This window comes from Rattus norvegicus, chromosome 1, assembly GCF_036323735.1.
Source record: "Rattus norvegicus strain BN/NHsdMcwi chromosome 1, GRCr8, whole genome shotgun sequence".
Lineage (NCBI taxonomy): Eukaryota > Metazoa > Chordata > Mammalia > Rodentia > Muridae > Rattus > Rattus norvegicus.
In genome coordinates this window covers 27,090,399-27,104,933 of record NC_086019.1, presented here as the reverse complement: position 1 = coordinate 27,104,933, position 14,535 = coordinate 27,090,399, and the positions used below count along the sequence as shown (strand labels likewise).

The 14,535-nt window shown below is 36.0% G+C and overlaps 1 protein-coding gene across 5 annotated transcripts in view; it reads right to left on the bottom strand.

The window, feature by feature from the left end:
* Window positions 1-14,535, bottom strand: part of Nkain2 (sodium/potassium transporting ATPase interacting 2) — a 1,207,754-nt gene that overhangs the window by 591,201 nt on the left and 602,018 nt on the right. For all 5 annotated transcript variants that reach the window (XR_010058891.1, XR_005499794.2, XM_063276515.1 and 2 more), the window contains exon 3: window positions 11-91. Coding sequence is in view for 3 of the 5 variants with exons in the window: in XM_063276515.1 (XP_063132585.1) it covers window positions 11-91 (81 nt within the window). In the remaining 2 variants the exon portion in view is untranslated. The remainder of the gene's footprint in view (window positions 1-10; window positions 92-14,535) is intronic.

Sequence of the window (14,535 nt, the reverse complement as noted above, 5' to 3'; positions counted from 1 at the left end):
GGTAAATTACCTTTGAGAGATCTCCAGCCTCCAAATAGAAGCAGATAACAAACACATTCCAGGTCACCCAGAGGACTAGCCAGACAGCATACTGTAGAAAAGCAAGGGAAAAAAGCAGAATTATTGGAATTAGCTAAGGCAGAGGTAAATAGATCTTGAATTTCTGAACATTCAAATAGTAAAATTAGTCAAAAAACTAGATATTGTTTCCCTCTAAAGAACAGGCTTAGATACACATTTTTCAATCTCTTAGTTTCTTATAAGGTTTTAGGGTCTCAGAGCTCATAAAATACTGAAGGATAATTTTTAGGTTAAGAGAGAAGAAAAAACATCCCCCATTTTACACAATGGGTTTTTGGTTTACGAGCATGAGGACTAGTAGATGCTTTGGTAAATACTCTAAATATGTAAAAAGAAAAATGATTTTATTTAGTGAAGACACCATAATATTGGCAAACTTTTTTCAAGTTATTAAGGTTATTCCCAATGTAAACCTGTGTCCAGAGAGAAAATACCTTGTGTACTGAATAGATGCATCACCTGTCCGTTTAAAAAGGCCTATAAGAAAGGGTAGAATAGAAGGTGGGACATCCACAAGGCAGAAAGAATTCTGGGAGAGAGCTCGAGTAGAAGATTCAACAGAAAGATATGACAAGAAGGTACCTGAGCGTAGATAACCAGCCCCTTGGAGAAGGTGGGTTAAAATAAATGGGATATTTTAGGTATGATTTAATAAGAGAAAAGCCTAGCAACATGGCCAAGGGATTTGTAATTATAGTTTGAGTCTCATCATATTTCTAGGAGCATGGGACAGGGAAAAGAACCAGATATAGCTTTTAAATGTCTCCCATGTAGTCAGCACATTCTTTCTCTCTTTGTTTCTTTTCCTTCCTTTCACTTTGTTCATCTTATTATGTTATCCTCTCATAATCCCTTTGACATAGTGGTAGCCATCTCACAATTTTGCCTAACTTCATTCTCCTGTTTACTTGGTTTATATTCTACAATGGTGATGTATTTTCCTACCAATTCTGATCGTCTCATCAAACAAATTATTTTAGACACCTGTAAGTCTATATCCAAGAATAACACTGCAAATACAAAGGACAAAAATTAAAAAAAAATTACTCATGAACCCCTATCAAATGAAGGAGATGGTTGTTGCAGGATATTTGATCACACTCTGAAGCCTGAGATTATGCTGTTCGTTGGAAAACCCTGTTTCTAGTTGTGGCATGGCTCACCATAGCACACACCTCAATTCAGGTGCTTTCCGTTTATTATAAACAGGATTAAATAAAGTCAACTAGATTGAGAGGCAGAGCAAACAACCAGTTGGCAGGGAGCAAACATAGGGGAAAAAACAGAGTAAAGTCAGAAGGACACAGAGAGAGATGCACAGGAAGTAAAAAGGAGGAACACTGAGTTTGAGGAGTTTTGGAGATGGTGTGGAGAAGGAGAGCTACTTTGGGGACATGAGCTGAGAAGGAAGGACATCTGGGTGCTTTCTTTGCCTCTCTGAGCTAGCTGGCTTTCATCAGAGCGTCTGGCTCCCCAGTCTTTATTAGTAAAATCAAATGATTGGATTTTTCTTAAGGACAACCGATCGTTTTAAAATGATGATTATCAGGAATGAATCACTAAAGTTTATGCAATAGGATTACAAAGAAGGAAGATGCAAATAATACATAGTTTACCTTGAGAAACAAAATATATAATATTAAAAAAGGGGTAAAGCTTCTTTAAGAAGTGAATCAAACTGACATTCAAATTTAATAAGTCAAAATGTGGCAATTGACTGGAAGGGTGGTATCAAGAAGTAAACACCAGGTGTGGACTTTGCTTTGACAATTGAAATCACAGGATATTATATCTCTAGTTAATTAAACACCATGACTCTTATCCCTTTTCTTTAAAGTGGATAATTTTTATTTACATTTCAAATGTTATTCCATTTCCTGGTTTCCAGGACATAAGCCCCCTATTCTATGCCCCTCCCCTTCTTCTATAAGGGTGTTCCCGTCCCCAACCACCACCCCTTCCCGCTCCCCGGACATTCCCCTACACTGGGGGTCCAACCTTGTCAGGACTAAGGGCTTCTCCTTCCATTGATGCCCAACAAGGCTATCCTCTGCTACGTACCCAGTTGGAGCCATGGGTCAGTCCATGTATAAACTTTGAGTAGTGTTTTAGTTCCTGGGAGCTCTGGTTGGTTGGCATTGCTGTTCTTATGGGGTTGCAAGTCCCTTCAGCTCTTTCAGTCCTTTCTCTAATTCCTCCAACGAGGGTCTCTTTCTCAGTTCAGTGGTCTGCAGCCAGAGGTTGCCTTTGTATTTGACATTCTCTGGCTGTGTCTCTCAGGAGACATCTATAGTCAGTTCCTGTCAGCATACCCTTCTTAGCTTCATCAATCTTATCTCTTGGTGGATATATATATATATATATATATATATATATATATATATATATATGGAAATGGAATAACATTTGAAATGCAAATAAAAAAGATCCACTGGGAGTCATGGTATATATATGGTACATGTAGGGCAGGTTCTGAATGGCCAGTCCTTGAGTCTGCCCCAAACTTTGCCTCCATATCCCCTCCTATGAATATATTTGCTTCCCCTATTAAGAAGGAGTGAAGTATTTTGGTCATCCTTCTCCTTGAGCTTCAAGTGATCTGTGGATTGTATCTTCAGTAATTTGAGCTTTTGGGCTAATATCCACTTATCAGTGAGTGCATACCACGTGTGTTTTTCTGGGATTGGGTTACCTCACTCAGGATGATATTATCTAGTTCCATGCATTTATCTATGAATTTCATGAAGTCATTGATAGCTATGTAGAACTTCATTGTGCATATGTACTACATTTTCTGTATCCATTCTTCTGTTGAAGGGCATCTCAGTTCTTTCCAGCTTCTGGCTATTATAAATTAGTCTGCTAGAAACATGGTGGAACATGTGTCCTTGTTATATGCTGGCGCATTTTTTTTTTTGGGTATATGCCCAGGAGTGGTATAGCTGGGTCCACAGGTAGTACTATGTCCAATTTTCTGAGGAACGTACAGACTGACTTCCAGAGTGGTTGGACCAGTTTGCAATTCGACCAACAATCGAGGAATGATCTTTTTCCACATCCTTGCAAGCATCTGTTATCACCTGAGTTTTTGATGTTGGTATTTCTGACTGGTGTGAGGTGGAATCTCAGAGTTGTTTTGATTTGCACTTTCCTGATGAGTAAGGATGTTAAGCATTTCTTTAGGTACATCTCAGCCATTCAATATTCCTCATCTGAGAATATTTTGTTTAATAGGGATATTTGGCTCTCTTTGTATGTTTTAGATATTAGCCCTCTATCAGACGTAGGATTGGTAAAGATCTTTTCCCAATCTGTCGCTTGCTGTTTTGTCCCAATGATAGTGTCCTTTGCCTTACTGAAGCTTTGCAGTTTTATTAGGTCCCATTAGTTGATTCTTGATCTTAGAGCATAAGTCATTGGTGTTTTGTTCAGGAAATTTTCCCCAGTGCCCATGTGATCGAGACTGTTCCCCACTTTTTCTTCTATTGGTTTGTGTGTATCTGGTTTGATGTGGAGGTCCTTGATCCACTTGAACTAAAGGGTTTTACTGGGCAATAAGAATGGGTCAATTTGCAATCTTCTATATGCTAACCTCCAGTTGAACCAGCACCATTTGTTGAAAATGCTATCTTTTTTCCATTGGATGGTTTTTACGTCCTTTGTCAAAAAATGATTCCCCTTCCTTTAACAGCGAGTTTTATATCTTTGTACTACAATTCAAGACCCCCCCCCCAACTCCTTGGTTTTGAACCATGCTGTCTGTGATTCACTTATCGGCTTATCCTTGTATACATCCCAGAATCCAAACACACTGATGACTTTCTGTTCCATAGACTTAAACTTGATCATTTTCTTCTCAGGGTCTTTTACATTGTGATTTTTTTCATCATTGATCTTTTTTCTCTATATATATTACTCTTTAGATTCATCAATATTTTATTTTTCTTTAAAGATCACCTTAGAGTCAAGCAGTTATATCTTGCTGAGATTTTCATAGTGTTTTAGTTGATTCTACTTGTCATTATTTCACCCCAGTTTCATCTTTAATTTTTTATACATATATTTGTAATGCACAAACAATAATATGCTTAGAAAATAGTTCGTTTGTGTAAGTTTATCTCCCTAAGTTCTTAATACCTTGGCTAAAATAGACATTCAAAAATATTATTTTTAAATCTGTGAGTAAATGAGAATAAACTGAGATTTAATGTTATTTTCAGTTGTAGAATGCAGACCCTCCTCATAGACATAGTTTTTGCAGGCATACTGTGACCATTATGATCTTCGAGGGATGAGAAATTGTGTAATGCAAATCGTGATTCCAGACCTCTTTAAAGATGTTCCAAGTGCTATATAGGGGTTTTGTTCTAGAGACCTTGAAGAAGGTCAAATCAAATGGCCCAAGAATTTAGAGATTTGATATGCTACATGACATGTGGGCTGAGAACTGATGGTGGTACTTAGAAATGGAGTAGCTGAAACAAAGGATGATCTTTATCTGTAAAAGGTGGATGCTATGAAACATTTAAATTTGATGTATGTATGTATTTACCTAGCTTGCATTAATTTTTAAACTAAAATTTAAATTTGTTATCTGGCATATTTCTTTTTCAGTAGTTAATGTTAGTATTTATCTGCATCAAATACCTTCCAATTGCATCTGGATAATTGCTTGAGTATTGATAAAGATATTTACATTTACTTATAAAATGTCAGTGATTTTTTTCCAATAAATGCTATGGTTAAGTCTGTTCTTTACCTTGTTCAAATAATAACAATTATAAGAACCTGTGCTAATGTCTTTCCTCTTCTGCAATGAGTTGGTAATAGTTGACCTTGCTCAGCTTGGATGTAATTGTAAAGGACATCTGCCTAGGAGAGCTCCCCTAATAAGATGACAATGTACTGCACTGGCTAGGTATTACCTAACTTGTAGTTTCCTCAGCAAAATGAATCTTGCTTCAGTTTCATTTTTTTCTGTGAAGAGGCTTGTATTTTACTTTTTCAGATAAAAGCTTAAAAGTGTTGATCTATTATCTGTGATAAGAGACAGATTCCATTTTTTTGATGAAATTCTCGTTTCCAGAGCTGATGCCTGAAGCATCCAATAGAACACTGGAGAGACTATTGCAATGTGAGCTTTCAAAAATGCAGACAATGTTAGCTATAAAGGAATTAATTATTGTCATGGGTTCCCTGTCTTGTTGTGTCTCTAATAACAAGACCAATTATCTAAATAAAGAATAGTTAAAGCTTTTAAAAATCACAGTGTGTGAGTGTGTGTGTTGATACTTGTATGTCTCTCTCTCTCTCTCTCTCTCTCTCTCTCTCTCTCTCTCTCTGTGTGTGTGTGTGTGTGTGTGTGTGTGTGTGTGTGTGTGTGTGTGTGCAGGCACACACTATGCTAGAACACAAGTGTGAAATGATAGCTTTCAGGATCCGCCTTCCCCCAGTAAATAGCATCAATTGTCATCAGGTTTTCTGGCAACCATTTTTTTTTATCATGTAAGCCATCTAACTAGCCTGATATACAACTGCATATTATGTCTGAATGGAGATTGTGCTGTGCAAGGCTAACATGCTAATACAAATTTTGTTAGAAAACGTACCAATCACATATCAATGATACCACCCGTATTTTGCCAGTTCTGTTATTCACAATAAAATGCTTAAAATTAAATCTATATTTTTTAAGTTCACATAGATTTAACAGGAGAAAGTGTGTAACTTAGCATAGTGTATCAGCTTTACATGCCCATATATATATGTAACTACAATTTTAATATAAAATGAACTTTATAGAATTTGTCTATGGAGCTATAAAACATAACATTGTTTTCCCAAAGCAATCTCTTTTGAAAAATTAAGGCACAAGAAAAGTATTTAAGACACATTTTCTCATATTATTTCAGGAAAATAGACTTTCTCTTATGATATTAATAGGAACAAGCATTATTTGGAATAGAGAATTAAATTTATAGTTTGACATTCTAATTTCATATTTTATTTTCTGTCAAGTTACCAAGTTTAGAAAATTATTGTTTATTACTAATTTTATAATAATAATAAGTATTATTATTAGATGAAAGAAGATAAAGTGACTCACTTGCCATCTGAGATCACAAGTGATTTATTAGCAAAGGAATTGGTCATGAATCACTCACGTTCATTAACTACCATCTGGATGCAGGAGATTTCGGCAGATGTGTCTAAGAGGCATTACAGGACATGACCAAATTGGTCTACTGCTTGACATCCACTTCCTAGTGAAATGCTATCTATTATTGATATGCAATAAATGTAATCTGTAGAAATATTTTCCAGGTTGAATATTTCCCTCAGGCTACAAAAAATAGCATGAGACACTAACATCATTGAGACCACACTGGCAATGTAAATACAGTGATATAGCAACTCTAATGAACTTGGTAAACACTTCCTTAGAGCAAAACATGCAGAGGCTAAAATCCTTAACAGATGGGTATTTGTAATAAAAGGGGAGATGTTTAAAAGTTAAAGATATCTGCTTTCAAAAACAAACATTTATGGTGAGGGCATTTTGAACACCTTGATACTTTGCTCAATGGTCACCATGTCTTAGGTTAAAGTTTTCAACTCTAAGAGCTGTACAATGACCTTTTGAAGTACCTGCATCATAACATAATTGTTATGGTAAAGAGCAAAAGTAGCCCAAAGGATCCAATTCCTTTTCGATTATTGATTATTTTATGACCAAGAACAATGTATATTAAAACAAAAATCTGCAAGTCCTGTTACACCTAATCCCTGCTGTAAAACTTTCTTATTAGTAGATATGCTATATAAACACATTTATTATGTTATAATGCTACTAGGGAGGAAATCTCTGGTAAGATTATTATCCAAAGTTTCTTAAAAATCTAAGAGAAGAATAACATTTGAAATGTAAATAAATAAAATAACCATTAAAAAAGAAAAGAATTCTCTGTCAAGCATGGTGTTACATTCCTTTATTTTATTTCATTTTGGTTTTGTGGATATAAAGTATTTGAATAGATTATTTTCTTTTTTAAAATTAGTTTATTTATTTATATCCTAAATACTACTTTTCCCTCCAGTGCCTCCCTCACGGAGTTCCTTTTGTGTCAAAAGTTTCCTGAGTCATTGGTGTCCTTTTATCTCCTCTGGGGGGTCATATCTGGCTACAAGAGGTTGCCTCTTTAGGTTCCCTGTCCCGACTATTAGACATCTTGGCCTATCTCAGGTCTCTGGAACTTCCTGCATGCTCTTAATCCCAGCACTCAGGGAGGCAGTGGCAGGCAGATCGGTGGCAGGCAGATCAGTGGCAGGCAGATCAGTGGCAGGCAGATCAGTGGCAGGCAGATCAGTGGCAGGCAGATCAGTGGCAGGCAGATCAGTGGCAGGCAGATCAGTGGCAGGCAGATCAGTGGCAGGCAGATTTCAGGGAGTTACAGTCTACATAGTGAGGTACAGAACAACTAGTATCTATAGCTTGTTTCACCCTCTCTCAGCAAAAAGACATCTAATGTTAATTGTTGATGCTGCCAAAGAGATGAGAAAATGAGTTTCTTCTCAGTTAACTAAACCCAAAGCCTCTATCATATGACCAAGCTTGCATGTGATTTTATATCTGCATAAGCATTTATAGAAGAGTCTATAGTTTTCAGCTCATTTCAAAATTTTTCCTCCATTATTAGACCTTTCCTTTTTAATGTTTTTATTTGATATTTCTTTATTTACATTTCAAATGTTTTTCCCTTTCCTGGTTTCCTGTCCACAAGCCCCCTATCCCCTTACCCTCCCCTTCTTTCTTTTCATAGAGAATACTCAAATTTCTGAATATAAAACAGATGTTGAAAAACTATCATATTGAACGCAGCATTTAACTTTTTAACATCATACCCTTGTTCTCCCATCTATGCATATTGCTAAAGCCCTCTCTTGTCTAAATTAAAAAGAAGTCTTGCTTTGTGTTCTATAGTTCATGGATTTCATTTGGTGAAGATGTCTCATGAATAGCCTGTAAAGTACACGAAATTTCAGCTATCTGTAATTATTAAGTTAACACTCGTGATGTAAACTTGTAATGCTTTGATTGTATTTGTATCAGTTCTGAGAAAATGAGGTTTTCTTTAAATATTTTAGTTTAGTTTGATATCAAAATCCTTTTGGCCATCACATGTGAAAATATTTTGCTCAATCAACAGTCTATAGAATGGGAAACATGCAGTGGACATTATTTTAATTCATGTAGAAATTAGTATTGAATTTTTCAGAACTGCAAATCAAAACAATATCTCGTATGTCCTTTGTGTGTCTTAGAGTTAAAGTAGAAAGCAGTTTCCTTTGACCAAAATAATGAGATTACTTATTCAGCCTGAAAACAGATAATGTGAATATTTTCTTGTGTTTTAACTCACTCAAAATATTTAAAGGCAAGAAATTAAGTTCTTTGTAATTCCTGAAGCTGGAAATGTTCTATTCAGAGGCCTTTGTCCACCTACAAACATTTATGTTATATGGAAACATTCTGATTAATGTGTGGAGATAAATGTGAGATTTAAAAAGTTATGGGACATCCCAAAATATATTAAAATTATAAAAAGTACAATTTTTGAATATTTAGCATTATTTGTGCTTTGTAGTCACACAAAATAATAATCATTGTCCTTTTTTTCGAGGTTTTGGGATTGGCCCAAAGTCATTAATGGTAATGATTTTTCTGTTCTTCAACTTTTGGTATTCATAGGTTTAAGGTCAACCAAAATGTGTTCTGAGTCATTTAGAAGTTAACTGTCATAAATTTTTATTGTGTATGCATGTATGCATGCATGCGTGTGTGGGTATGTGTGTGTATGTGTAGCACCAATACGTGTGTAGGCAAGTGAACACTTAAAATGGAGGTTTTCTTTTCTTTTTTTTAAATCTTTTATTAGATATATTTCTTTATTTACATTTCAAACGGTATTCCCTTTCCCAGTTTCCTGTCCATAAGCCCACATCCCCACTCCCTACCCCATGCGGGTATTCCCCCATCCACCTCCCTTACTGCTCCCCCACATTCCCCTGCACTGGGGTTCCAACCTTGGCAGGACCAAGGGCTTCCCCTTCCACTGGTGCCCAACAAGGCTATTCTCTGCTACATATGCAGTTGGAGCCCTGGGTTTTGTTCTTCTATCATTCTTCACCCTATTTTTTTGAAGTAGAATCTCTCCCTAAAACTGAACCAGTCAACTAGTTGGCCAGCAGTTCCCTGGAGTTTGCCATTATCTTCTTCTCTGCCCTTACCCAGCATTAGAATTATGTAAGCATGCTCTTGTGCATACCCTTTTATGTGCAAACCGTTTACACATTAAGACATCTTCTTAGATCCTGAAGCCTTTAATATAATACATCTAGCATAATTTAATTCCATTGTGCTTTATGACCCTCCCATTGTATGTTGTGTAGCAGTCTTTCTAGACCTCTGCCTATGTAAGCGCTCCACAGTTGGAGATTTGTTATCTTCTATAACAAAACTAGATAGAGTAGAATGCATGTGATGTTGCTGCTGCTTTGTTTGGTTCTCTTGTTTTTGGAGCTGAGTAAGGAGGGCTAATGTCCTGGCTATTGCAAAGTTATAAAGCAATGCACAGATGATTAGAGAAGAGGAGATAAACGGGAGGGAGAAACAGTGTTCCACTGCAGAATCTATCTCCAGTGTGAGATGCTGGGCAACAAATGTTAATTATGCAAATCTTAGTAGAATCAAAGACATCATTCAAGAATAATAAGATGAAAAGTGTTATGTTTTGAGATATAATGTATAATCATTGACTGGTAATGTTAAGTTATTGGCCTTTTATTGCTTTAACAATTGGGATAGTGATGAAATTAAAAATTTTTATACAATAATTAGGAATTTGGTATTTATACATGTTTTTCATTCTCACTGTTTAATTGTTCTAAGTTATTATGAGTAATTGTTGTTATATGTGGTCCAGTAGTGAATAAGAAGCATTACAGTTAGACATATAGATCTTTAAGGCCATTTGGAGCACTTTGGTAACACTCTGATTCCAACTGATTTTAAGTGGGTAGCATCTGTATTTTAAATTATAAGTCCATAGCTGTGTTTAATGGAAAAATTCACACTTAGATAATGGTAATATCTCTAAGACACTCTTATATAAACCAAGATGATGGCCTATGAAATGGCAAAGCCAGGTTTTTGGCCAACCGTGATTATTCATGAGTTGCTCAATATTCTTACAGATTTGCACATTATTAGCTAGAGAAAGACATGTGTAACATTCAATTTCCTTGCTAAGGGTGGGCTTGATGAGGTATCAAATTGTACTCAGTCTACTTAATATGCATAGTAGGGTAACTAGTTCCCAGAATGTCCATGTCTACTGTATAGCTACATTAAGCTTTTCATATTGACTTTGCTAATGTAGTTATTTGTTTGGCAATTGTCCATATGGACAAATCAAAGAGGCAATGTTCAGCAGAATGGACATATGCAACATGAAAATACATCTCTTCAATTGCAGACTGATTAATAGTGCAGACTAGGTTAGATGACTCCAAATCATCCTGGAGTCCAATCTCTGTCCTGTTCGGACATGCCCATACACACACAGTCAAAAAATAAAATAAAATAGTTAAAAATTCACCTTTCTGCTATAAAATTTTAAATGAGGATTTTAATTATGTTTTGTGGTAAAAATGTTCATGATGAGAATGAAATTCTAAGTGTACATAAACGTATTGATACCATAATTAAATTTTTTAACAATGAATTAAAACTACACAAGGTTCCAACCACGTCATTAGCATATTTTGGTTTACCCTAGAGCTTTTCATTTGTTATCACATACTTGAGCCCTGAGCAACTTGGGTAAAATTTATCTTTCTAAGATCAATAAAAATAAATTTTAAAAATTATTTTTATGAATCTTTTGGGCTACATAAAACTTAATATTGGACTATGTTTTATAAAGTTTATTTTTTCTTTTAACTCTGTGATTGAGTAGAATCAGTGATCTAGACCATGGAAGTTCTTTCACATCTTCACACAGTATTATACCAATAATTACCATGCAGAGACAAAGAGACTAGATAATTAAAGCCTATTCTTTCTATAGAAATTAGTTCTAGAATAAGTCAGTAGATTTTCTTACTGACAGACTAATTAACTTAATTATTCTGTGGCCACAAATTCATGCCAAATCCAATTAACAACAAAAATATTTTGATTGTTGTTGAGGGTTGATTTGGTGCTACTACATATTCATATGTTAAATATTGGTCCCAAGATCTGGTTGCCCCCAGCAAGGAGATCCTCATATACACTGAGTGTTGCTATGTAAACCTCACTGTCCACTTTAAAGTTAATTGGTTAATAAAAGGCTACAGTCTATGATTGGGTAGTAGAGAGAGAAAGGTGGGAATTAGTATCAGGAGAGGGGTCAAGGAAAAGACAACAGACCATGAGCATGTGGCCAAGAGAACAGCAAATAACAAGTGATATATGGCTGGGCTATAAGTTAGAATAGGTCTAGAACCTGCCCAATCTAGGCTTACAGCTTGGAAAGATAATATCAGGATTGTGTGTCTTTTAAATGAGCTAGCTAGAACAAATAATTCCTTTATTTACATATTATTAGCAGGTTATTATAGATTGTCATGGTTATTTCTACAAACTGTGTGTATATCTATATCTATATCTATATTTATATCTATATATTTCATCCTTGGACCAAAACAATGATAGTTCACTCTGAGAGTTTGATGTTCATCTAAATCCAAGGATACCCAAAGAGAATGGAGAAAGGACTGTCTGCCTTGGCAACATATATTCACCTTAGTATTCTTGTTTGTTTTTTAGGATATAAAAGTGAAGAATATTTATCATGCATTTTATAATATTTTTCTAGAGAAATGCCCCACTCTTCATTAATAGTATGCATACTCATCCAAATAAACATGAAATATGTTGGTTACACCCACAAAATATTAGATAATAGGCTACCTATCGAGAAGGACATGAGATATAGATAAAGAACAAACATAAGAAAGATTACTGTAAAAAATATGTGATGTTATCTGTCTCTAGATAAATGTGGTGAGACAACAGAAAACAATGACACATAATATTAAGACTACTATGTAGTGGAAATTTCTGGTTTCTTCAGATCCTCAGTTGTAGCACGTGATATTTTTTGAGACTCTGTATTATAAGAGGATGTATAGGGGAGGATGTTTTTGCTGAAGCAAACATGTGACAGGATGTTTTTGCTAAAGCAGACACATGGGAGGAGATTTTGCTGAGAAGAGGCATGTGGTGTTTTTCTGGAAGCTGCCTGGAGAAAGGGCATGTGATGTTAAGCTAGAGCAGACACTTGAAAGGATGTGTGCTTTCTGTCAAGGGTTTAAGTACAGCCCAACAGACAGGGAATGGTGTTCCTTGCCACCCTTTGTTGGACTTTGATGGACTTTGATGACACTGTCCTTCACTGATGGATACTGCAAGATTGATCCACCTTCCCTTCTTGACTGTTCAGTGTTTCTCATGACTTCATAGAGAAATGCACCGAGAAACTTCTCATGTTATGATGGCAGCTTCTTGCTGCTTCTGTGGCCTCAGGTTGATTGGCAGAGCCTTCCTGTTTCTACTGGATCAACCTGCGATTGCTGATTCGTGAATGGAGCCACCGCTGCTGATTCATGTGAGCTGACATCCTGACAATGATGATTGGGATGGCACCAAAGAATTATTTCTAAACAGGTCCCACCTGCTCTTGACCTATTTCCTTTCCTTTCCACTGCCTCTGGTGGGTGGTGGGCTAGAAGGAAGGTTAAAGCACTTAAGCACACTTACTAAAGAAGGTTTTATAAAAATCTAAGTCTACACCACTATAAATAAACAATAGAAATCTGAGGTATGAAAGAGCTTATCATAGAATATTTCAAGAGTAAAAACTAGAAAGCTAGTAACTGGTTGAAAAAGAATGTCATTATCTTTACTAAGATCTGCTAGATGCACGGCACCTGCAAATATTGACTGAACAGCCTGGTGGAACGAAATACTCAATGGGAGGAAATACAGGGACAAAGAGTGGAGCAGGCACTGAAGTAAAGGTCATACAGAGCATATACACATATATATGTATATGTATGTATAATATGTAGTATATTAATATACTATATATTTATGTAGCCCAAGTCATTACCCTACCTGGCGATCCCTCACATTTGCAACCACCAAACCCAGTCACTACTGATGATGCCAAGAAGTGCTTGCTGACAGGAGCCTGATATGGATGTCTCCTGAGACACTCTGCCAGAGTTTTACTGATACAGATGAGGATGCTTGCAGCTGCCTACTGGACTGAGCCTGGGGACAGCATTGGAGGAGTTAGAGAAAGAACTGAAGGAGCTGAAGGGGGTTGCCACCCTATAGGATGAACAACAATATCAATCAACCATATCACCCCAAAGATTCCAGGGAGTAAACCATCAACCCATTAATACACATGACTCCAGGCACATATATAGCAGAAAATGGCATTGTCTGGTATTATTAGGAGGAGAAGCCCTTGGTCCTGTGATGGCTGTTTTTCCATTGTGGGGGAATGTCTGGGTATTGAGTTGGGAGTGGGTGGGTGGGAGTGGAAACACTCATAGAAACAGGGTGAGCGGGGAAAGGGTAAGGGAGAGGGGGAAGGGGATAACATTTACAATGTAAATATATAAAATATCCAATAAAAATTTTAAGAAGGAAAGAAAGAAGAAAGAAAAATCTTCCAGAAACAGTTGATATAGATGTTTTAAATTGTGTGCAATTTGAGTAGAGTCTGAAATTTCATGTGAACTTCCTTGTCCTAGTTGAGATTTGAGTAGCCCCTGTGTGTAGTGTAACTGCATATGATTCCTGCCCATTAATTGTTTTACCTCTGCTTTAGTATCAGAATGACACTGCTATAGGGTTCCTGTTCAAGTAATCTTATTTGCTTTAATGGACATCATTAAAGTCCAAGGAAAATAACCTTGGTAATTCCTATTTTCCATAGTGTGCTTGTGTGTGTGTGTGTGTGTGTGTGTGTGTGTCTGTGTATTATCATTTTAATAAATTCTTTTAATATACTATATATACAATGCAGCCCAAGTTGGTCTCAAATTTGTAATCTTCCAACTTAAGCCACATATGTTTAGACTAGAAGTCTGTTTTATCTTTCCTGGCTACTGTACATATTTAGAACTTAAACTGAACTATAGGTAAAAAATGATTTGGTATTATTCATAACTTTAGTAATGTGATAGATGACATAAAACTTTTTCCCAATAGATAGGCATATTCAACAATTCATTGTCCTGACCAGTGCCACAGGTATTTTTTTCTCTGCATTGTAAGAAGCTTACAATTTTAAAAATTTAAACTCATTTTTGGGTATATTTACATTAATTTTA